Raw genomic sequence first — 25,341 nt, 5'->3', positions numbered from 1 at the left:
TTCTGTTATTTTTATACATAAGAGAACGGGGCTGGTACTCTTGGGTCTCTTTTTTTGTTCGAAACTCTATACACTTTTTACTAGGACATTTATTATTGTATTAGAAAAAGGTGAGGTAGAATTTCTGTTCTTCAAAGATGATACGTCTCTGTCCATAGGTTGCCCTTGCATTACAGAACAGCCTTAAAAATCAAGTTCTTCCCCTGGTTCACAGCCACCAACCCGATGTGGCTACTGAGCACCTGAAATGCAGCACATCCAAACTGAGATGTGCAAAATACTCATCAGATTTCAAAGACTAAGTACAAAAAAGAACAGAAAATATCTCATAAGAAATTTTTAAAATACTGTTCACATGCTAAAATGATAACAATTTGGGTAAAATATATTATTAAAGTGCACGTAATTCATTTTGTTTTTCTAAATGTGGCTACTGGAATATTAAAAATTACATCTTGATATTTCTATTGGACAGCACTGCTCAAGAGCTGGACTACTTGAATTCATTCTTATTTTGGTTCCACAATGTCAAGTAATTGCAAGTCTTTTTTATAAGCTCCCATTTCCTTGTGTGGAAATGGGTGAAAATAATTATACTCACCTCAAGGCTTATGTTGAGGATAAAATAAGATTATGCATGTAAAGCTATTATGTTGGCACATAATCAATTCTTATTAATGAGAGTTATTGTTATTCTTAATGAAAGGATTTTTTTAAATCCATATAATTTAAATATTTTTTTAGCATGTGCCCTGATGTGAACAATTTATCGTTGATTTTACCTGGATTGTAGGGGGCCCCTTGTGACCTGCATGAATAGAATTCTTTTCAGTTCTTGACAATTTTTCTTGGATTATATCATCTTTTGGATGGACCATCTAACACCTTGGCCTTGAAGTGGCTGGGGCCCCTCATATTTATTAACTTTTCACCACATCACCTCAGCTACTCCGTTCCAGGGTAACATACCAAAAAATGTATCTCATCTAAAACTCCAGAGCTCTAACATTTCACTCCCCAAATCTCTCCTTTTATCCTTTTCAAAACATTTGGACAAAGACCCCTGTTCCCACTGGAAAAACTTCCTATCATCCCCATAATTTCCAGTTCACTCCCCCCATTGCTTTCTCATTCCCCATAAAATACCTCTGGTCTTTCATTTGTCGTCTTCTTTTTTTTTTTTTTTTTTTGGTCTAGCTTGTGTTCTAAAATCCACCGTTATAACCATGTACTTGCATCACAGAAGTTGTTTTTAACTCAAGTTCTGGAAGGGTAAGATTTGCAATACAAGAAAAGAGCACTGCATTGAGGGCCGGAAGAACTAGATTTTAACATCCCTCCTCCTCTGATGAGCAGCATTCTGCCAATTCCTCCGGCAAACTCTTTAGTAACAAAGCAAACGTGTGCTGTTTCTACAGCACGGAATTCGTGAGAGCACGCGATGAAATAAAGTTCATGAAAGCATTTCCCTCTCCATCCAGCTGACTGAACTGTGAATGAGAAGATCACAGCAATGACAGTGAAGAGGGATCAATGCTCAAGGCGGGGAAAAAAAATGGGTCAAGGGACACTTAATTGCTCTAAATGAGTTTAAGCCTCTGAGTTCAGACCACATCACCTACTCAGATCGACAAAAACTGCTGTATTGTAAAGAACCACCGAGAATGGTAGAGATAGGAAACGGAGACAAAAGTGAGCACATGCAAGGAAGGCAGCAAGTCGGAAACCCGTTTATTACGCCCGAAGACGTTTGTCAGTGTTACACGGGGCCCTGAGCCCTGCCTTGGAGGGCCGGGGGTGGTGAGGAGAGGACTCGGTACAGGTGCCACGTCTTCAAACGCCTGACTAGTTCATTCCCTCTGCGGCCCCAACATAAAAAACCTGTGCATTTTTGGGGGGCCATGACTGGCCAGGTTTTGTCCTAAAAGCTGGGCACAGAGATAAAACTTGTAGGCCCTGTTTTCATAGTGCAGTGGGGAAGGCGGGTGAGTTAACACACAATGATATATACACCTGCATTTGGTCTTTATTAATGCTCAGGACCAATGGAGAGACTCAAAAAGATGAAGACTTCAGGGCAGCATGAGAAGAATATTCCTAATAGAGTTGCTAAATATGGAACAAGGTCCTTTGGGAGGTAATGATCTCTTATCTTTGGAAGTATTCAAAAGCAGAAGAGTAATGACCATTTATGTAGAATATATAGAAGAAAGCGAAAGGTTATGCCGGATGAATGCCAAGTTCCTTCCTAATTAAGATTCTATGGCTCAAAAGGGGACAGGGCCCATTCATTAGGACACTCTGTTATATAAAGAAACATTTGCTAGTGTATAAAGTGAATTGTACAAATGACACAGAAAGATTCTTTTCTAATGCAGGTTACAATCTCCGTTGATTGTAATTTTCCAAGTCTAATAGTTAAAAGACAAAGACCAGTCTTCTAAACACAGAAAGGTATGTTTTCAAATTCATGTCACTTACCCATGTCCATTCTGTGATCTTGCCCTTGCTATCCTGACAAAGAAAAGCCTAACACAAAGCTATGATTGTTGGCCTTAAGAAAATAGCCTTCATGCTCACAAACCACAGGGATATTCTCGGAACCAGTAAAACAATAAAGAAAACGGGAGAATGCTAACTTTTCGAGACTTGGACATGATTATTTAACCTCAGCCAGCCCTCCTGAACAGCATGAGACCCAAAAGGAGAGAAGGAAGAAGAGCAAGAATCCATAAACTATTCTAGAAAAACAACCAAAATGCAGCAGTCATTTGCTCCTTCATAGGAGGGGAAGGCGAGGTGTATTGATATGACAGGTTTGGGAAGAAGAGATTTTAAAAGGTTAATCACAGCCATCTTAAATATATGAGCAGGGAAGGGAAGGAAATATAATTTGTTGGGTGCCTACCATGTGCCACGCACTATGCTTTCCATGATAGGACCTCATTTACTGCATTTACTCTTCACCAACAAGGAGATATGGAGCTAACGATTTTGAAAGACAATTAAGCTTTGAGTGTTTCTCCTAGTTTTACCATATTATGAAACTGCCCAACGCAGTTCCAAAGGTCACACATACCTAACTTCACTTCTCATTCTTCTCCAGGGTGTCACAGAGCAGACCATGCCCTCCATGAGACATGGCCCAGGTCTTCTGTCTCTCCCCTGCAGGCCAAGGCTAACTGCAACTGCTCCAGCGCCCGGGGGTATGGGATCACAGCACCTGCAGCGCAAGCCCTGCCAAGTGTGGTCCATTTGAACGGTAGTCACACCTTGATACTCATCAGCTTCAGGTCTCATCACACCTGGTACTCATTGCATTTTGATGAGAAAAAAAAAAAGTTTCAGTGCTCAGCGCTTGCTTGGACTCGGCGCGCTTGCTAGAACTTCTGCGAGTCGTGACGCCGCCACGCAAGAGAAAATGCGTCATCACTCGTCGCTTGCTCATCACTCAGCACCCCTTTCTCACGATGAACCAGAGGGTGATGTGTTAGTCTCATGGTAGCTTGCAAACAGTGCAGAACCCCCACATATTTGTTGTTACTGTCTTGAACTTTTGTGCATTTTAAGTGTCAGTCATGGATTGCAAAAAGGTAAGAGTGATACCATTAAGCCTAAAATGCAGTTAATAAGAATCACAGTCAAAAAGAAAAAAAAAAAAGAGATCGCAGCTAAGTATGGGAGTGTGCGGGTGTGACTGATACCGCTTTCCTCTTCGAGATGCCAAGAGGCATGATCCCGATGATAGTGAGAAATAAGCAAGCGATTAAAGCAGTAAGTGTAGCCAAAGGTGTAAATCCTGTTAGTAAGCAACATTCACAGACACTGGAAGAAGTTGAAAAATTGCTTTCCATCTGGATTAATAAAGAACAGTTAGCGGGTGACAGCATTTCTGCGGCAATAATTTGGGAGAAAGCTAGGCAATCGTATGCTGATCTGTTAAGAGACAAGCCTGGAACGCGTGGTGAGGGCACAGAGGTGTCTAAAAGCCAGTCATGGATGGTTTGATGAATTTAGAAAGAGAACTGGCATTCACAGTGTGGTGAGGCGCGGAGAGGCAGCCGGTGCCAACAAAGCAGCAGCCAAAAGCTATGTCACCAAGTTTGGGAAGTATGTGGAGGACGAGGGTTTTGTCCCCCAACAAGCATTTAACTGTGATGAGACTGGTTTGTTCCAGACGAAAATACCTAACAGAACCTACATCACTCAAGAGGAGCCGGCATTGCCAGGGCACGAGCCGATGAAGGACAGGCTCACTCTGTTGTTGCGTGGGAAAGCTAGTGGGGATTTACAGCTCAAGCCTCTACTATTGAATCACAGTGAAAACCCATGAGTTTTCAAGAGAGAGAATGTGATGAAAAGCAAGTTAAGTGTGATGTGGAGGGCCAACACTAAATCTTGGGTGACGAGGCAGTTCTTTATAGAGTAGATGAAGTTTTTGGCCTCAGTGTGAAAAAATATTTGCAGGAAAACGGACTGCCTCTGAGGGCTTTGTTAGTTACGTGCAATGCTCCTGCTCATACCTCAGGCCTGGAGGCCGACCTACTGGAGGAGTTGAGCTTCGTAACTATGAAGTCCTTGTCCCGTAACACAACTCCTCTGCTCCCACCTGTGGACCCGCAGGTCATTTCCAGCTTCAAAAAACTCTACACGAAGGTCCTTTCCAGAGGTGTTCGGAGTAATTTCGGATACACAGCTGACCCTCAGTTCTGGAAGGACCATCTTAATATCCTCCACTGTGTTGCTCTCCTAGATAAGGCCTGGCGTGAAGTCTCTTACAAGACTCTGTACTCTGCCTAGAAGAAATTGTGGCCAGAAGCTGTAACTCCAGGGGACTTTGAGGGCTTTGAAGACGATCCTGGTAGCCTCACAGGGGAGCGTATTGTGTCTGTGGGCAAGTCCATGGGCTTGGAGGTCAACAGAGCTCAGCCCTGAGGAGCTGCAGGAGCTTCAAAAGGAGCAGCAACAGGTAGTGGCTGAGGGAATTTCTTCTGGTGGGGAGGGGGGAGGAGGGAGGAGGGAGGAAGGAAGCATCTACTGCACTGATAAAAGAAATGCGTGGTAAATGGGTTGAAGTTCAAAATTCCATAGAAAAGTATCTCTCAGACAAAGCTCTAGCAAGCCGAAACAGGGACCCATTTAATGAACAGATGCTGTCACACTTCCGAAACATTCTGAAACAGACAGAAACAAGTTTCTCCTTGGTTTTTAGTGAAACTTCCTAAATCTGAGTCTCCAAAGTGTTCAGTGAAGCCGAGAAACAGAAAACAGAAGAAACACCTGAGAAATCACCTGAGATTGTCTTGGAAGAGGACTCCTCTTCCAACAATTAACCACCTCCTCCACCTCACCACATCCCATTATGCCAGGAACTCCTATCGGGGCAGGTAAAGTGAAGTTTTATTTTGTTTTTATGTAATTAATTGCTCTTTTTGTTCATGTCTGTTTAGTTTTAAGGTTCTGAATTACAAAACCACCTCATTTTTTAGCATTAGCCCAGTAAAATGTGAACGCTCGGGGGAACTTTCACAAATTATTTCTATTTACATTATTTCTCATAGGAAAAATTCGTTCAGTACTTGTCAGTTTCAGGACACGTCATGAGTTCCGGAACAAATTAATGATGGATTCTGAGGTACCATGATATTAACTGGGCCTGGCAATCATAAAACCCAAAGCCGGTTCTGGGAAGAGGACAGTGTTAGAAAGACTCACACATGAGATCTTAGGTGACCTGCTTAACCCTGCTGGGTTTCATTTGTCCAAAAAGAGCTATGAGTATTGGGCTTACTTCCACCCCTGAGAGCCTGGGACTCCATGGCATCACGAGCCCCTCCCGGCTGAAGATGCCCATCACTCAGAAAGCACATCTTCCTAGGAAACAGACAGGATAGGCAGCGCCTACCCACCTTCCCTAGTGAGAGGAACATAGGGGTTTGTCTCCCAGAAGGCCGCAAGGTGCCAAGGGACTGCCGTCACCGAAAGGGAGCCTCCGCAATACTCCGCAGGGACAGTGCAGAGGCAACTGAGTAGGCGCAGAAAACCAATTTTTAGAGTCCATATTTTCTGTGCCCGCAATCCTGACTTCCCTTCAGTACCTTTCTGCTGCCCGTAGCGAGCAGCCATCAGGTCTAAGAGACAAGGAGATAAAGGAGGGCTCCCGGCTAGACAGGCGAGTCACGAAGCAGCCCCGCCCCAGCCACTCCCCGTCAAGAGCTCGGATCGTCCTCACCCCACCGGTGGCATGGGGGTGACTTTCTGGGCCCAAGGCGGGGCAAGGTCAAAGGCTGACAGGCATGGAGGGGTCCCGTTGCAGCTGAGATCTGGCCTGACGTGTTTGGCGGATTAAGGCAAACTGTCCAGAGTAATGACTACTGAACTGAGACCAGAATCCGTGGATGGCAGTGTTGGGGCCATCCCAAACTCAGCAGCATCGCAAGTGCAATGCTTTTGTCCCCAGCAGGAAGCTCCGCTCCCAGCAGGCCTTTAAATGAAGGGGTCAAGCTCAACACCTTTGTTCTTCAGAAACAACCAGAAGAAGAACACCCTGAGAGCTTAGAGAACCCTTGTCCAGACACAATTACAGTATCTTAGTTTAAAAACAGGCTGGGAGAAAGAATCAGGGCATAGGAGACAGAGCATGGATTGTGGAGTGAGGCATTTCTGGGCGCTAATCCTGGTTCTGCCGTGGACTCTCTAGGCACATGGGCTGTGGGCTATTTAACCTCCCTCCTCCCCAGTTTCCTTATCTGTATAACAGGGGTAATAACAGGGCCTGCTCCAACAGCCACTCTTTGTTGTGAGTGTTCCTTGAGAGGACCTCTTAAAACATAACAGTCTCCCAAAAGTAAGAGATGTTACACCACACACAGTCTGTGGGCCCCAAAGTCACGGAAAACGGGAATTTGGAGTTCAAGGGCCACGCAACAGCGGCAGCCGCATTCCCCATGGAGGTAGCCGCGTCTCCCTCCTTCCCGTACCCGTTTCTCCTGAATTACACGATCCCATAGCTCGTATCATTTCACTTGGAAAGGGAAAAGCCAAATATCAGCCTCAGCATTTATTAGCTGCCTGATCTTAGGCAAATACTCTTCAGCTCTGCGCTTCAATCTATAAATCCTCTGCGAGATGGAAGTAATAAAACTCTCTCCACCCCGCAGAGTTGTCGTGAGATGTGAGCGACAGCACACCGCCACCTACAAAGCCTGACACAAAAATAGGTCCCCTCTCGTCCTGGTCCCCCTCCTCCGCTGACAGGAGCCATGTGTCTGGACCGGAGCTCACGGCACAAAGACGCCCTCCATCCTGTGGATACGAGGACCAGGAGGCCGGGAATGAAGAGGCCATGTAAACATGAAGACGGCCAATGAGCATTTCACAGGCCACAGAAACACGCGCGCTGAGCGATCCCTATTTGCAAATCTGCACTAACTGGCCGTTACAGAGGGATGTGTACCAGTCCCCTGTGAATTTCCCACAGTTCGTCTTTAATCGTGCACAAGTCCTTCATGAATGTCCATTCTCCAGCACGACAGATAGACTGAGGGGCCCACAAGAGTATTTCAGAGAAATGCCATTCCCAACAGCTGTACGAAGTGATCTGTAAGAGCCATTTCGTGAGAGGCTACCAACTGATATGCTTCTGAATGCAACAGAAGATCACAGCACCAGCCCCTTCCTGTCCTGTTCTACCTCCTCCTCCAACATCAGCTCATGGGTGGGGTTCTATCGTGTTCCCTTGCAGGTGTACCTGTCACAGAAAGACACTCACCTGTCCCAGGGCTGCTCTGGGGGCTTTATGTGGGGTGGTGCCAATGGAACTGCCTTATCTATGCCACCACAGGGTCACTGGCACAAGTGGCCTCAGGAATGTGGAGAGCCGAGACAGTGATAAAGAAACCCCTTCCTAGTGACTTTAATACTCTCCAGGACCCCGCTCTGAGTTGATTGCATACATTTAGCAAACATTTTCCTAAGCCAGGCATCGCACAGGCATGAGGATACAGGGTGATGAGAAGCAGACGGGATGCGGCCCTTTTGAGACACAGACGCTGACCAGCTCACTACACAAAGGCATGAATGCGTACACTCTGCCGTGAGTTTACTGAAGAAACGTCTGTAATCCTACAGCAGCGCAGGACAACAGAACGCCTGTGAAATGATAAAGGCAGGGAGGGTTTCCCCGAGGGCAGGCACACCTCGGAGAGAACTGAGGGTTAAGATCCAGACCACCACAATAAAGCGAGCATGGACGTGAAGCCGGCTGTAATCATTGTGCTGACGGAGGGTCTTGCCTTCAATTTGCGAAATATACAACGTCTGTGAAGTGCAATAAAACGAGGTGGGCTGTACGTGGCAGCCTAAGCAAAAGAACTGGGGATTTATCAGCAGTGGGGGAGGGAAGGCAGGCTAGGGAGCAGAGGTTAACAGAATAACCTGTCCAAAGGCCCCTGGTAGGAGGGAAGGAGCAGAGCAAATTTCAAGATCTAGAGAGTGACCCGTGATGCCAGTGGTACGAGAGGAAGCTGGCAGGAGGCAGGAGCCAGGCTGTGTAGCAAAACGCTACTCGGATAAGGGCCATGGAGGCTTTTACAGAGAGGAAACATGTTGGCGTTGGTCGGGCTGGCTTCTGGATAAGTGGACTCAGTTTGCGGATGGAGGCTAGGTTTCGGGGAGGAGAAGCGAGCCGGGTAGAATGGAAGAGACTCATCTGGGAGAAAAACTGCCGTTGTGCGGGGGGGAGATCACACACGTTGAGATTAGGAGGCCGGCAGGGAAGAGAGAGACAAGCGAGGATGTGCAATGGCTAGACACGGGGTGAGGAAAAGGGCCCTACCAAAGATCAGCTACTGGGTTCTGGATTAGCAACTAGATGCCTGTACTATGAGCCAGGAGAGGCTCAGGTTGGGGAGAGTGGGCAGATCGTGGTTTCGGGTTTGCTGAGAGAGGCCGTTCCGTGGAAGTTATTGCTACTGTTATCATTATTACCAGTTATGGATAAACTATGTTTTACAAAATGCCTTCCTACTCGTTGTCCTGACTGGATTCTCACCTGATTCTGATCTCCCGGGATACAGGGCTGTGGCAGGTAGGTATGTAATTGGTAGGAAAATAAAATGCAGGTGCCGAGGACCCTCTGTGGCAGAAGCAACAGCAGAAGCCAGGCTAGAGGACAGGACACTGGGGATGACATCCTTTAGGACTCACTCAGACTGTATTTTTTAATTCTTTTTTAAAAAGTCATGGAGCCTTCAATTCAAGTGGATGAAAATCCAGTATGTAAAATGATAAACAGCAGATCTACCTGCATTAAAGGGGGCAGGAGAGAGTCGGAACCCCCATCTCCTCCCCTCCCACTCCCTTTCTCCTCCAGCACCTTCTGGAAGTTCTGGGGTCCCCAAGAGCAGGTAGATTACAGCCCTTGGTCCCTTCAGCCTCCCAGCTCTCCATGGATTTCGTAACAGGCCACACCGTCGGGAGCTCTGTAATCTTCTGTTGCCTTGGCTGTAGAGGAGAGTGGGCCATTTTTCAGAGCCGCTGCAGTTCGGGCACTGCTGGGCCTTCCCATGAGTCATCTCATTTGGCCCCTTCCCTGGCAGCTGGTGCTGTCCGACCCACTCAACAGCTGATGGAGCCAGGGCGCAGAACCCGTATCAGAAGAGTTCTGCGTGACAAGCCAGGATATGAACTTGGGCTTCTTCCCCGCCCCCCGCCGTCACTTTGTGTTTTCTTTAAAAAGTAGAGGGAATCGGCTTGTAAAGGACACGTGTCAGGATTGCCAGAAGAAAGGAGAGCGGAGGAGGAGGAGGAGGAGGCAGAAGCATCCTCTGTGCCAAGTGCCGCTCCCCCCTTCCTGCTGCTTCTCCCCATGGTGTTGGCGCTCAGACCCGGGGAGACAGAGCGGCTTGCTTTCACCTTAATTAGCTCAGCAATTTGCTAAATTTTGTTTTTCCCTTTTTAAGAGCGTTAATCAATTTTAGCTCAGAATAGATCGGAATGGCACAGAAATTACCACGACAATCCCCAAATGCTAAATTCTGCACGTCTCCATCAACCTCAGAGCCTGAAATATGGGAAAATCAGAAACTCTGGCCGGCATCTCTGCGATCTATTTAAAATGTTATGGCTCTGAGATGAAAAGATAATGGCTTTATGAGGTTTGGAACAAGCAATTTGCTAGCATCAGCCCCATGCCTAGGTGTTAGTCCCTCCCAAGGTGATTGGAGACAGAGCATCACGTATTTCTGCAAAGTTACATGTTCCTCTAATAACAGCAATTTGTTAAATCCACAGGCATTACAGGGGACCGGCTGTGCACCAGAACTGCGGAAAAGGATAAGATATGCCCTTGTCCCCCTTCCCCATTAAAAAGGTTCAAAACTATAGCAGTAGACAGACAAGTGAATAGTAAACATGTCCCTCTTTTCTGGAAAAATCAGAAAAGGTTCTCAGATGAGGTGGCAGTGCACCTGAGTTCTGTAGGGTGAGTAGGAGTCGTGACAAGATGCGTGGAAGGGCGTGTCAGATGGAAGGAACAGCATAAGCAGATGCTCAAACACAGAAGAGAGGGCAGTGAAGCAGGAGGTTTCTCAGACCTAAGAAACAGAGGGAATTTGCAGGAATGATGAGAGTCCAGAGCCAGATATGCAGGGCTTCTTAACCAGACTGTGACTCTTGATCTTGAGTTAAGCAACATGGTACAACAGAAGGATATTTTATGCAAGGGAATGATATGACCAAATGGGTTCAGTGGGTTGAAACCCTGCAGCTCAACATAATCCTTAATATTTATTCAGCAGTCTTTTAAAACACATTTTCACAGACATTCTCTCATTTAAGCCTCTTATTACCAGCTGAGGTTGGTACTGTATCACCTTCCTACTTGTAAGAAAATACACCCAGCAAAGGCATAGGTTATTTACTTTGTGTCTTATGGCCAGTAAATGACAGTCCATGAATTCAAGCCCAGGCCCACTGGACTCTTGAGTTCAGCATTGACCTCGTGGGGTAACGGAATCCTCCAGATAATATCGTTGACCTCTTTCAGATACGTACCGGGCCAATGGCCTGTAGACTCTACCGAAAGCCTTGGTGGGCAGAACTACACAGACCAATGCACACTTCAAGGCTTTTCAGAAAAAAATCAGATTCGGGTGGCAAACAGCCTCAATGATTCCCTGAACATTTCCAGTTGGGAGCTGAGATTTCTGCCCTCGCTGAGAGCCACTAAACCACAATCAAGTGAAGCTTCCTGCCTGTGGAGACCAGGGAGGCATTGCACCCTCCCGCCCGTACCTTGAGCTCATCTGCATTGTAGAAGTCTACGCGCACGGCAGGCACCATCCAGGTCTGGAAGAGCGTCGCCAGGATCTGCTCGGCGATGGAGTCAGCAATGAGGTGGAAGTGCAGAGGGTTCCGCCTGTGGGAAGGGAGAAGAGGCTGGGTCAGGAGGGAGCACTAAGGCCTTGGGCTTCCCATCCTCCATACCAGAGATAAATAAGGTTCTGTTGTTTACAAGCCTCTCAGTCTGTGGTATTTTGTTACAGCAGTCCCAATGAACTAAGACAACTATTATCAACATTAACTTATGAAACTGTTATTTTTCTCTACGCTTTGGCATCATTTTTCAAATAAAGCATTTCAATTAGTTCCTCCATCCATAGACAAGACAAAAAAAAAAAAAGAGTTGAATGATTAAACATCCAACAAAGAGCTATCAGGCAGCAAACACATATGCGGCGTAACAGATGAGTGAGCCCGGGGTCCTCAGGCAGCTATCAATCTGGCAGAGACACAGGAAGAGAGAACACAGGAACTGAATAAGTGCTAGAACACACATGTGACCTAACGCTGGGCTGCCACACGCAATGAATGGCACATGTCTCAGGCAGCCATGTGAACAGACTGACATAGACAGTAAGCGAAGGGTACCCCTCGAGTTGGACGGTGAACCACCTGCACAACCCTACAGGATGGCCTGCAAGGGGTGCACAGAAGCAACAGGGCCATGAGGATGCAAGAAACGCCCTCTCACTGGTAGAGACAATAGGAAGTTTCCACAGACTGTGACAATTAACTGGGACCCTTGCATGGGAAGAGATGGAGGAAGTTTGGGAGGTAACAGAAGGAGAAAGGGGTCAGAGGGAGGAAAGGTCATAGCAAGTCTGTGAAAGAATGATAATCTTATTTGGGTGGCTCATACAATGACATTTAATCTACTACATGCCAGGGACAGGCAGAGTAAAGAGAAAGAAAGAGAAAGAGAGAGAGAGAGAGAGAGAGAGAGAGAGAGAGAGAGAGAGAGAGAGAGAGAGAGAAACTTATTGGCAATCTGGGACAGAGTTATGCGACGTCCTGAGAACTGATTTGCAGTCTCTATGAGAAAGAGAGCCGAACAGCTTTGGGGGGACTCAACAGGCAGCCAATCAAAGCTGTAATTTGGGAGGTTAATCTGCTTACAGAGGTGTGCCAGTGTGGGGTAAGAGGAACTGGCTCTGAGAGAGGACGCTGAAAGCATCCCTAGGAGGCTGCCCCTCCACGATCTTCCTCGGGTCCATTTAAAGCATCTTCTCAGGAGGGAGAGTAAATCTGCAAAGACGTGTGGCTCATCTTTATAGCAAAACTAAGTGTTTGCATTGTCAAAGGGGCCAGTGTGTCTCCTGAGCTTCCCTCATTAAAAGACCATGAAGATGTTTAATCAGGGGACAGGGGCTCCCAACCCAGGTGACCGGCGAGGCCCTGGCAGTGTGCAGGCACTGACCCAGCAATGAAATGCAGACTGAGCAGCAGCGGCTCGGGTCTCATTCTTGGAAGGTGGGATGCCAGAAGGGGCTTTGCCAATGCTGTACCTTCAGTACCATCATGAGAACATGGGTCCTGTCCACTGCACCTCTCAGTGGCCTCAGAGGAAACACCTGAAAACACTGCCCAGACCACTTTTCTTGGAGTCTCCATGGAAACCTGAATGCTTTCCCTGAGCTTTAACTTGTTAATCCACTGCCAACCAGATGGTCCCACCTTCACATCCCACAGACCCCTTGGAACCAAGACAGCTCTAGTTACAACCCTCCCAAATGGCCAGGTTACTATTTGCAGAGTGCTTGTTCAGTACCAGTCTCTCCTCAAGAATCTAAGCTCCATGGGGACAGAGACTTGGATCTGACCTTCCCTGGTGTATCCCAGCCCCCAGAAAAATGTCCAGCATATTAAGTAGGGGCTCATTTTTGTCCTCTCCTATCCCCTCATATAAGCGTAGTTACTATTGTTGAGTTACTTAGCAATTCCACTCCTAGCTGTATACAAAAAATACATGAAAACATGTCAAAAACTTGTATACATATCTTCACAGTGGCATTATTCAAGGAAAAAAAAAATTAGGAATGCTCTGGCCAGGTGGCTCATAAGTTAGTTGGAGCATCATTCTGCACACTAAAAGGTTGTAGGTTCGAACCCTGGTCGGGGTACGTAGGGGAGGCAACCAATCAATGTTTCTCTCGCTCTCCCCTCCGCCACCCGCCCCTAAAATTAAACATATCTTCAGGTGAGGGTAGGGAAAAAAAAGTAGAAACAACCCAAATGGCCACCAATGGGTGCATGGATAAACAAAATGTGGCATAACCACACAATGGAATATTACTGAGCAAGGAAAAGGAACGAAGTACTGATAGATGCTACAACATGGACAGACCTTGAAAATATTATGCTGAATGAAAAAAGCCCACCACAGTTATATGATTCCATTCCTATGATGCCTGGAATAAACAAACCCATAGACAAAGTAGATTAGTGGTTTGGGGGGCAGAGGCGAGAGAAATAGGAAGTGACTGCCAATGGGTATTGGCGTTTCTTTATGAGATGATGAGAATGGTCTAATACAAGAGAGCAGTGATGGTTGCACAACCGTGAACACACTGAAGACCAACAAACTGGACACTTCTAAAATGTGGATTTTGTGGTGTGTGAATTACTTCCCCATACTCATCTGCCTGTGAGGGAGAGTAATGGCCTGAACTGCGGCTTTGAGAGAGGGAAGGAGGCCTGGTCAACGCAGCTGTTTCTGGGTTTCTTCCTCGGGGAGCTGCGCTGTTGTCCAGTCAGTGGTTTTCCCGTGTGAGAAAGGCCTGTTAATTGTCCAGCTGGCCTCTGACCAGAAGGTAAACCCAGTTCATAGGGACAAAAAAAAGAGAGCCTGACCATGCCCACATTTGAAAGAACATCCCAGACTTCAGGATTAATAACAATAGTGATATTTCATTCTCCATGTGTGACTTCAGAGTCTTAGTTTGCATTTGGTTTCTAACTCAAAAAGGTAAGAGCTAGTTATAATGATCGGGCCTTGAAATCCCAAAGGACAGACAAAGGGACTGTGTCTCCACCCTGTTGTTTTGCTCAGAGGGGCATTAGCAAGGGTTTGACAGATATTAAGGACATATTTACACCAAAATGAATTTCATCTAGTAACGAGAGTAAGAGCTCATTCACAGTAATGAGAAAGGGATTAATTTTCTCAATATACAATTCAGTGTTACCTAATTTTATATCTGCACAACATCTAAAATAGTTTTTTCATCTCTGACACTGGTTATATTATGCATTTTGGGAGTACCAGCTTTAAGCCCATGAGAAAAGGCTTTTCTGCCTGTGCAGGCCAATCTGGGTCCCACAGAGCTCGCTGGGTTCAAACACACAGACATCAGCATAGACATCTGACAAGGCCATGCTTCTGCAACCAAGAAGGAAGCAGGTGTGTGCCCCATCCGCAGCAGAGCCTGCAGACTTGGCTTGTAATGAGCGAGGCTCTCCCGTTCCAAGTTGGGATGCAATAAATACAGTAATGCTAAGAGGCAGAGATGATAACACCTCAGCTTTTTCCTTGCTTTTTTCTTACTTTGTCAGGAATGTGCCATTGGCCCTCCCAGGCAATCCAGGGTCTGTTTTTATTAAAATATATATGGACGTCTGAGCTGAAATAATCCTTGATTATTAAGTTTAGAATGGAATTACAATTTGAAAACAACAACAACAAACAAACAAACAAACCTGTGACAGCAACTTGAATTCCCAGTGAATCTGTTACCCTCAAGAGATCTAATGGAACTCACTGCAGAAAAACACAGCATTCAGGATGAGGGTTTATCAGTGTGAGGTCTTGGTTTGAAGGAGGACAGATTGCCTTAATAATGTAGGATGATTCAAGGACAAGTCAGTGTCATGTCAGAACAGCTCACCATGGGAGAACAGAGCAACTTTCTAGGAAAAATCAAAAGACCTCCAGGGATTGTAGAAGTGACATGGATTCTAGAGTTTGCAGAGCTGAGGCTGGACTCCCAGGAGCATCACCTACTCATCAGTGACCTTGAACAAGCTATTTCACCTCTACAAGCCTCAGTTTCCTCACCAATTTGTGGGGATAATGGCATTTACCGACGGGGTTGGGATGAAAGTCCAAGACAACAGTCAAATGCAAATATGCAATGCTTAGCGTCTGACCTATACAACTTAGTTCTCTCTGGTTTCACGTATACATGCACAACCAAAGAGCATAGCTATCTGCCCGGTTTAAAGATATTACCTGTCCATATTTTCTCTCTTTTTTTAATCCTCACTAGAAGACTTTTTTTTTTCCCCATTGCTTCTAGAGAGAGAGGAAGGGAGCGAGAGAAACTGACTGGTTGCTTCCCACATGCGGCTGGACCAAGGGTCACACACACCTGTGCCCAGACCACGGTACAAGGGGTTGCATACACCAGCACCCAGACCAGGGGTCAAACCTGCAACCTAGGCATGTGCCCGGACTGGGAATCTAACCAGTAACTCTTCGGTTACCGACTGATACTCCAACCAACTCAGCCACCTGGCCAGGGCTATTTTCTCTTTATTTTTCCAAATTCCTTGAGATACAACTGACAAATAAACATTGTATACACTTCAAGGTGAACATTAAATATCATAAACATTTAAGGTGATGTTTTTATATGTATAGATTATGAAATAATCACCATAATCAAGCTAATTAGCATATTCAGCCTCTCCTGTAGTTACCACTTTCTTTTTTATTCCATGCTATTTCTTAAGTCTTACTAGAACATTTTAAAGCCTCCATTTATTTTATACTTAGTACCCCAAAAATACATACCTGGGAGGATGAAGATGATTATGGAGATTCACAGTAATGATAGTAATCTTTCCCCCAAAAAAATAATTTTAAAAAAAGAATCTCAAAATGGTAACATTTTTTTCTGACTGCAAGCTCAGACTTTGAAGCAAGATTGCCTGGGTTCCAACCTGGCCCTGCTCACCCCCTCTGCATGACTTTCATCCTTAACTTTTTTTAAAAAAGATTTTATTTTTAGAGAGAAGGGAAGGAAAGGACAAGGGGAGAAAGAGTGGGAGAGAAAGATCGATTGCTTGCCTCTAGCACACCCCCAACCTGGGAAACAGCCCACAACCCAGGCATGTGCCCTGACTGGGAATCGAACTGGTGGCATTTCAATTTGAGGGGTGGTGCTCAACCCACTAAGGCACACCAGTCAGGGCTTGACTTAACATCTTGACCCCCATTTTAATTGTTGGTAAAACGAGGACGATAACAATATTCATCTCAAAGAGGCATATGAGCATAAAATGCATTAATATCTGAAAAACACTAGGAACAGAGCCTGATACATTCATATTTGTTAAATAAATAAAATGCAGAGATGTTTCACATAGATCATTTCTTCTGATATTCAAAACAGGCTCTTTGATGGCTTGGGGAATCAGCCAAAGCCCCAAGAAGTACAGTGACTTGCCTAGGGCCCGCCAACTCAGCGATGGCTGGACCAGAATCATAATCTAGCTCTGTTTCTTTGCTTTATTCAAATCCTAGTTTCCCCCCTTCACAATCTGGAAACTGCTTCTATAATAAGTTGAAGCCTGAGTAAGCAACAAGACAATTAGAGGCTGACACTGGTCACAAATATGCTATTTTATCCTCCATGGTCTTCAGGGGAGCAAGTGAAGTTAAAACAAACCAAAAAACCCACAACCATCCAGCTGCTTGATATGCAAAGTGAGGGACTCACCCAGCTTCTGGCTGCCAACAGGGCTGCAGAGTGTGAGAGTGAGTAGATCATCCTAGCAAGCAAATATTAAATTTTTACAAGCTGGCCAACCTTCCTGCCCAGGAGGTAAACACTTAAGTTACTAAATAAATATTCCCTTTCTCTGCTCACTAAAAGCTCAGTTTCCTGGAAGAGCAGCTATAATTCCCAGTTTATTTGCAATTGGGATTGGGGTTACGGGCATTCCTCAAATTCTCCTTTAAATGTCTTTCCATCTAGGTGACAAAAACATATGTTCTGCTATTTTCTATTAGATAAACTTTCGCTCACATATATTTTGTATTTATGTTTTTTTTCTCAGCCACCTTTTTTTTCTTCACCATAGAGGCTGCGTGATGAGATGACAAAACATAAATGTACAGGGACAAGAGCAAGATCATCTCTAACCACAACATGCAAAATTCCATTTTTTATTTTCTGCTATTCTTTTACCACTTCTCCCTTCATATTTCCACCATGTGTGTATCTGTATGCATGCAACATATATGTTCATATAGTAGAATGAAATTATACATGTGTTTTTTAACTATGCTGTCACTTATTTTGTATCAAAATATTATTTTTGTCTGTTATGATATACTTTTTAAAACCAACTGAGAACACAGTTTTCTATAAGAGGGTGTTCCATTTATTTAATCTTACTGTTTTTAAGGGTTATTCGAATTTTTATAATTATAGGTAATATTTCATAAGAGCCTTTTTCCATTAGGGTTATCCTTTTGAGAGAGAGCCTCTAATGTAGTCATTTAGGGTCACGGTCTTGGATATAATACTATGACATTTCTTTCACCCAAAAATTGTCATAGCAGTCTTCGGTGCAGGCACTTGTGTGTATGAGTGCTCATATCACTTTTACTATCTTTCAAAATCTAGTGTGTGCCTACTGTCACTAGGCATACTGCAGAAGTGAAATTGATTTTCTGTAACAAAGCAAACCTTCAATAAAGAAATTGCTGAAAATCTTGTCTGGAAACTAAATCTAATTACTGTAATTCATAGTGAAAGCCAAAAGAGGCCTCCTGGCCCACTATTATTATATTATTTTTAACATTAGAAAGGTACTACGTTTGTCAAAGTATTTTATCATCATGTGTTTGTTAATCCCCGTAACGTGCTTTGGAAGCAATCAAGCTATTTATAGCTGGACTTTCTAGGCTGAAAATCTTTCAAAGTCCTATTGTCTTGATATCTAAACTCACTGGAACCAGCATATCAATTTACAGAATGACTCTCATTTGCAGAATTTCATGGATGGGAGGGACAGAGGTGGTTATTGGGTTCAAAAAGATCAAGAAGTCACTGTGTGGGGGGCAGAATTTTTGTAATACGCAGTAAGAATTTGCTTTCTTCTCAAACCCCCATGCCTCCATGAAATTGTGGCACTCCATCAGCTGTGGATGGTGAAACTACTGCTATTTTTTAATTTAACATTGTTGTGCTGCGCTGTTACTATAGGAGTTAGAGTTTACAGTCAATAGAATTCTTATACCATTTCAACAACTATTGGAATTATTTGATTTGTAGCTAAAGCAACGGCAGTAATATTGACACCCAACACCACCATCAGAAGTTTCTGTGACCTGAAAATTGGCCATAATTAAGAAATACATAATATAATTGATGGTCTGTAATCATGCAAATACACTTCTCTAAATAGTGGGCTTTCTTCTTTTTCCCTTCAATTGGGGAGGGACTGAGTTCTTCAGTGGACACAAGGAATGAATACATAAAAGGCTGAGAACCACTCATCTAACTCAACGTTTAGCCTCCCAAACGCCTGGATTCAAGGGGCAGATGGCAGCCGCAGACCCACACGGAGTCTCAGAAGGCGCCAGGCGCTATGGAGGTATGGGAAGGGCACCTCCCCTCAAGTCAGGAGATGGAGCAGGGAGCCCCACTCACCATTCCTACTTCCTCCAGGGATGTGCAACTTAAGTCCCTGGACAGAGCGAGGAGGCGGAACGGAGGTCCCCACCCCTGAGAGCAGTAGGATCACTGGTTGCCCTCCTCCCCAAGCCCCTTCTGCACAGCAGGAGGGCAGCAACTCTAGTGTTTTGCCAACCTGCTAGCTGACTGCAGGCACATAAGGGGGCCCAGGTTTGTAGTGACCTCGCCCATCCAGGTGAGGTCACTACAAACAGCCAAGCCAACAAAGAAATGTTGTATTCAACCAAGTTAGTTTTAGGGTGAACTGGTTTGTAGCAGAAGGTGATACAAGAACTAACTGAAGTCTAAAGAGTTAAAATGACCTGTGGAAAATCGGTCAGCAACATAGTGGCATAAATGTGAATTTGAACTAGGTCTGCGCCCGGTATGTTAGTTAACTGGTTGAGTAAATACATCTTCAGTTTACTTATTAATGAAGCCCCCTAGATTGATGTGTTAACCAAATAAACATTTATTAAGCATATATGTGTAAGTACTTTGCTAAGATACTAGAAATTCAGAAGACACGCGGCATGGTTTATGTCCCAAGAAGTCCCACGTTCTACTGCAAAGGGTAGAACATAAATAAAATACAATGTAATAAAAATAAAGAATGCACAGGGTGTTATGGGCTGATAGAAGGGAAGCTCCAACCCAGACTGACACCTACAAGTGGGCTTCCTGGTAGGAAGATGTCTACATGAAGCCTTAAAGAATATGAGGAGTTTGCCAGGTTCGGCTAAGAAGAGAGGATGAAAGTGGGGAGATGGGCAGAGAGAGTAGCAAGAGGACAAACCGCAGGCAGGGCCCACGGGTGGGGCGCGGGGGCTATAGGCAGGTCAGGGCTGCCGACACAAGAAGTATCGGCGCCGGGAGGAGAGAAAACTCTGCTGGAGATGACATCTGATCCCACGTGGTCTGTCGGACATGGCGAGGAGTTCGACCCTCTCCCCTTGACAAGGAGAAGTCAATGAAAGGTTGTAAGAGATCCGACGGGCTGGTCTGAAATATCATTCAGGCGTTAGGGGGAATGGATCTGGGGAGACGGGAAGGACGAGGGCCCGTGAGAGACTGTGTGGAAGTGAACTCTGCTGTCACAGTGTGGACGGAGACGAAAGGGTGGGATGGAAAAACGTGTTCAAGGAAGCGCCTGGAGGCACTGATAGTGGATGGGCTGGTCAGGGGGCCGAACCAAAAATGAACCCCATTTCCTGCAGGGTTGGCAGGTCTTGGGGGCCCACCAATTCTCCTATCTCTGTTGACGTCACTGACAGTTGGATTCGAGTATAAAACTTTCCACTGATCTCTGTTCTGTTGAACGGGGGGCTTTTCTCTACTATTCCTTGTGCTGAGAACCTTCTGGATCCTGATTCAGTCATTTGCTTCATCTCCGTACTGTGGGCTACAGCTTTGGGCAAGCTTCGTCCAAACCCTTCGTAAGATATTTGAAGAGAGCCAAGGATGCTGGCCGGAACTGGAGATTCAATTCTGGGTACAGCCTAAGTAGGCCAAGGTATCATCCAAAACAGTGAGGGCACAGAAGAAAGGCCCTGTGAAAAATAGAAGCAAATGACAGGTATTTCACAGGGACAAGTGATGATTCAGAAAGGCACTGTCACCTCCAGGAGGGAGAGGAATCTATCCTTTGAGTAACTGATTCCAGGGGGACCCATGAGGGTCATGGATATCACCTACAGGTTGGCTCTGTTCACTTTAATAAAAGGCAGGACCTTTCTCATGGTCAAAAATGCCCAGAGGTGGGGGCGAGCTACACTGGAAAAGAATAAGCAACTTAAGTTTTGTTTGCGAGGGTTGCCCTAACAAAATACCGCAGAATGGATACAAACCACCGCAGACTGAGTGGCTTAAACAATCACAATTTATTTCTCACAGTTCTGGAGGCTGGAAGTCCAAGATCAAGGTGTCAGCAGGGTTGGTTTCTTTCGAGGCCTCTTCTCTTTGCTGTCTTCTCTCTATGTCCTCACGCAGTCTTCATACTGTGTCCTAATCTCTTCTTTCAAGGATACCAGTCATACTGGATTAGGGCCCACCCTACTGGACCTCATTTTAATTGAAGTACCTCTTTAAAGATCCTATCCCCAAATTCAGTTACATTCTGAGGTACTGGGGGCTAGGACTCCAATAAATAAAGTTTGGTGGGGGAAGGAGGGGAACGACAAGGAAACATACAACTCAGCCACAACCTTTCAACAGGGATGTGTAAACAGAGATCTGGTGACTGCCAGGCAAGGGAAGCTGATGAAGAAATTGAAGCATCGTGTTGGGGTGTCCTTGAAGGTCCCCTTCAGGTCTCAGAGCTGCAATTCTAAATATCACAAGACAGCACCTAATCGCTGCCATTAAACATTAGTAACAATCATCTCCCCAAGGTCTCAGACAAAACTTACATTTTCATGGCAACTTAACTGACTGATGAGAAACGGTGCTCTGATTTAACCCTTCCCCACAGAAACACACACAGGCCGGCAGTCACACACGCGCAGAATGCAACCATCGTGCTCACCTGTGAAACAGGACGGACTTGACCAAGGTGACAACATCCCGGCTGGCATTATATCCGGCGCAGACGATCGCAACGTGGATTGTCTGGGAAGCAAACAAAAACAGGGCGAGCAGTTAGTCCGATGGAAGAGGGCCTTCCTGATGCTTCTGATTGCATGACAAAGAAAAACCACCCTTATTTCTCGTTGGGATCATTAGAAAACAGAGAACAGAGGCTACAGCTCCGGAAAATAACTTGAGACAGTTTTATTAAGGCCTTTTTAATCGGTTTATGGAGCTATCATCATTTGGAAACCATTAAGGCTCTTTTCAATTACATTTTGGGGACGAGGGAAATGGCCATTGGCTCAAATAAACAGTGAGTTCCCTGCCCCCAAGCTGGGAGACAATGACAGTTGGTAACAAGAGAGAAAGAAATATGCCCTAAAGGATGACGTGGCCACCAGGGACCTCAGACTGAGAAGGGATAGCTTCGGCAGGTTGTGAAATATCCTCACAAGACGTCTCAGGTGAAGGTCAACTTGGTAAGACGTCTGGGCCACCGCTGCATATCATTCAAAGAACTGAAGACTGCAGAACTGAAGGGAAGCTGACAGGCTGCCCCATCTAAGTAGTCAAAAGCATGGGCCCCAGAAATGAAGGAATGAATCCTGGCTTCATCCTTTAACCCAAGGAGACCCTGAGAGAGAGTGTCAGGTGACCCCTCGTCACATTAAGCGGCGTGCCTCGCGTCCTGCAGAACCTCATGGAGCATGTGAGGGGGCAACGCCAAAGGCGGGATATGGTTCTTGGCACACTACATTCCTACCACAGCACCAACATCCCGGAGAACTGAGCTTCCCCAAATGGAGTGCCTTGGCACCTCAGTGCACTGGGCACAGACTCCAGGAGACGAAGATACGCACCTCTCCGAGCTCCCTCGACTACCACGGGCTTGGCCACCCTCTGCTGCCAGCAACTTTCCCTATTTATTGTGCCTGCGGGCACCATGCAGGTATCAGCTTCTATAACAGAATGGATGGGCCATGCTTTGACAAAGATTGGAACGTGCTGCTCTAGGGCACCCCCTACAGGAAGCCATCTGGCCTCTCTCAAAACAGCTCCAGAGAGGGAGGGTCCACACCTCCCACACTGTCTCCTTTACCAAAGCACAGCCCTCCCGGCATCAGCACCTGCCTCCTGACCCCACTGCGGCCTCGTTCTGTCCTGGGAGGACCACAGAACAAGTTCCCTTTCGCACCCGATACTTCAATTAAAGGGAGGGTTCTTGACAGGTACCACTTCATTTCCAAAACTTCCCACGGCTCTTCCTCCCAGGGCATGGCTTCCAGACTCCCTGATCCCCTAATAAGCCACTTTAGAACGCAGTTCTGATACCCTGGTCGCTCCCACCCAGGCTCTGAGGACAATGATACCCCCCCCTACCCGCGACGCCACCGAGGGAAGCCTAACCACCCTGGGGACGTGCCCTCCAGCAGCCCTGAACGCACCTCATGAACTCTTCAATTCCAACAGCCCTCCCGCCTCCTGGGCCACAAACTCTCAGGGCCAGAAGCTGAACCTTAGCTTTGTCCGGACCCTCAATGTCTCACACATGCTGAAATCACGGGCTCCCCGCTCCCGCAGGATTCTCAGAACCTAGCCCCCGTGACACCCGCTCCTCATGCTCACGGAGAGCCCTTCCCGTGCTAGTGCTGCTTAGCGCAATGACCGTCCCCCCGGAGCATCTCACTGTACCCTTGGCTCCCTTACATGGGCACGCCCACGCTCACGAGGCAACCCCCACCCCTGGACCAGGGCCGCAGTGTCCCTCTTCCATTCTTGGGCCTGGGAATCAAGGAAGAAGCTGAAGGGAGGTGAACGAGGAATAGTAAGCGTGATGAGTGCTCATATGTATTGAGCAAATAAATCACTATGTGCTCAGTCCTGGGCTTACTGCGTTAGACAGACTATCAGACTGAAGTCTCACAGGATAGGACAGGTAGAGCATTATGATTTCAGTATTATAAATCAGGAACCACAGGCTGAGGAGGGCGAGATTCAGATTCGGGAACAGAGGTCTGAACCCCAGTGGTACATCAGAAACACGCAAGGGACTGCTGAAATAGTCCCCGTGGCCCGGCCCCGCCTGAGACCAATTAACTCACGATCTCTGATGTCCAGGACCTTCAACTACTCTGCTGAAGGCACTGGCTCTCAGCAGAGGTTAAGGAAGTCCCCTGTCCCCCTGAAACATTTTGACGATGTGGGTAGTCATTTTTGGTTGTCGCTCCTGGGGTGCGCAGGGGGAGGCCAGGGGTGCTGCTCAACATCTTCCCACGCAGAGGACGGCCCCCACAGCAAGGAATTGCCCCACCCGAAAGGTCAGGAGTGCTGTTGTTAGAAGCCCTCCTCCCAGGAAGAAAGGGGGTGAGGAGAACCTCAGTTCCCACAGGGAACCAACGCTGCCTTTGCTCAGTCTAACTGAGGCCTGCCTTCATTTCTCGACCTATAAAACAAAGACGCCCACCCTCACCTCTGGATAATGTCTCTGAAAGACTGAAATGCGGATGCAACTGTGACCATTTAAATCACAAAGGAAATGGTTAAGAAAAACACTTGTACATGGGACACAGAACCAGGAAGGGGACCAGAATGGGTAAAAACACACTAAATCAGGCTCTGTGGAATTACAAATCTTTAAACGTGAGGCCTCCGAGCTATCAAACTTTGTCTTGGTTTCAGGGTTCAGAGACTTTTAAAAATAGGCCCACTAAATGTAATTATAGGCACACATCCTCAAATATTTTACATAATTTTCTGATCTCTTTCTCTTCATCTGCTACACCTACCACGATGGATAAATTCGTCACACAAAGCCCGAGCAGCCGTGCCCTGCTGCCCAGGGGAGCAGGGAATCCAAGTGCCATGAGTGTGCTCTCGGAAGAGTTTGAGCGGGTGCAGAAATGAATGAGCAGGAGTGGGCAGGGACTGGGGGTAGGAGAGGGGAGAGGAGGAGACAGGGATGAATGGCCCTTAAAGAGCAGGGTCACAAACGTGGTCTCACCACGACAACTGTCGATCTTGAAGCTATGAAGTCCAGGTTTTCCTTTCTCAAAAAAGGAAACGGTGGCTTAAAGATAGCCCCAGGTACTGGGACATTCCTTCCATTGGAGGGAACGGTCTAAATATTGGGATTCTGTGACCACTGGTCTCCTTATCGAGGCTTCCTCCCTGTATTTATAGATGTTGCACTTGCCTTTATTGGTGGCAAAGCATGGGTAGATGGGGGGATGATGTTCTTATTGGCTCCCCCAGACTCCCTCTCTGTACCTTCCCCTGCTCGCCATTTTGCCCAGGAGCTTGACCATTGTAGGCCGAAACACTGGGTTCCTATAACTTCTGGGTTCTGGCCAAAAAGAGGGCAGGAGAAAGGAGAGATCAGACTACTCTGCCCCTGTCAGGGGCGCTGTCCTAGACTTCCAGTTCTTCCTGGGTTCACAAGGCCCGTGCCTCCCACCCGTCACCCGGGGGTCGCAATGACTCTGTCAGGGGGCTTGGCAGCCCTCGCCGGCTTCCCTCCGCCCTGCCGGTGCCTTCTACCCTGCTTTGAGCCCCTCCCACACCTTTCGAGAGCGCCACGTTTCCTGGCCCATTCTGGTGACCTCTTCAGCATCCCATTTGTCCTGGTGGCTAGGAGGGAAGCCCAGGAGACTTAGAAGCCTTCACAGATCTAAGGCTTATCCCCAAATTAGTGAAAAAGAAGGAGGATGCTGATGTGCCAAGCTTGAGAATGTATCATTGTATTTAT

The 25,341-nt window shown here is 46.4% G+C and overlaps 1 protein-coding gene across 3 annotated transcripts in view; it reads right to left on the bottom strand.

Moving 5' to 3' along the window:
• Positions 1-25,341, bottom strand: part of LARGE1 (LARGE xylosyl- and glucuronyltransferase 1) — a 462,699-nt gene that overhangs the window by 212,849 nt on the left and 224,509 nt on the right. For all 3 annotated transcript variants that reach the window (XM_054574561.1, XM_054574562.1, XM_054574563.1), the window contains 2 exons: positions 21,553-21,635; positions 11,296-11,419 (listed from right to left, as the gene is read on the bottom strand). In XM_054574561.1, the coding sequence (XP_054430536.1) occupies positions 11,296-11,419; positions 21,553-21,635 (207 nt within the window). The remainder of the gene's footprint in view (positions 1-11,295; positions 11,420-21,552; positions 21,636-25,341) is intronic.

The sequence above is a fragment of the Pteronotus mesoamericanus genome, unplaced genomic scaffold, assembly GCF_021234165.1.
Source record: "Pteronotus mesoamericanus isolate MK-2021 breed Mesoamerican mustached bat unplaced genomic scaffold, CSHL_Meso_final contig_263, whole genome shotgun sequence".
Taxonomy (NCBI): domain Eukaryota; kingdom Metazoa; phylum Chordata; class Mammalia; order Chiroptera; family Mormoopidae; genus Pteronotus; species Pteronotus mesoamericanus.
Note: the sequence above shows the minus strand (reverse complement) of the source record. Positions and strands in the feature narration are given on the sequence as shown.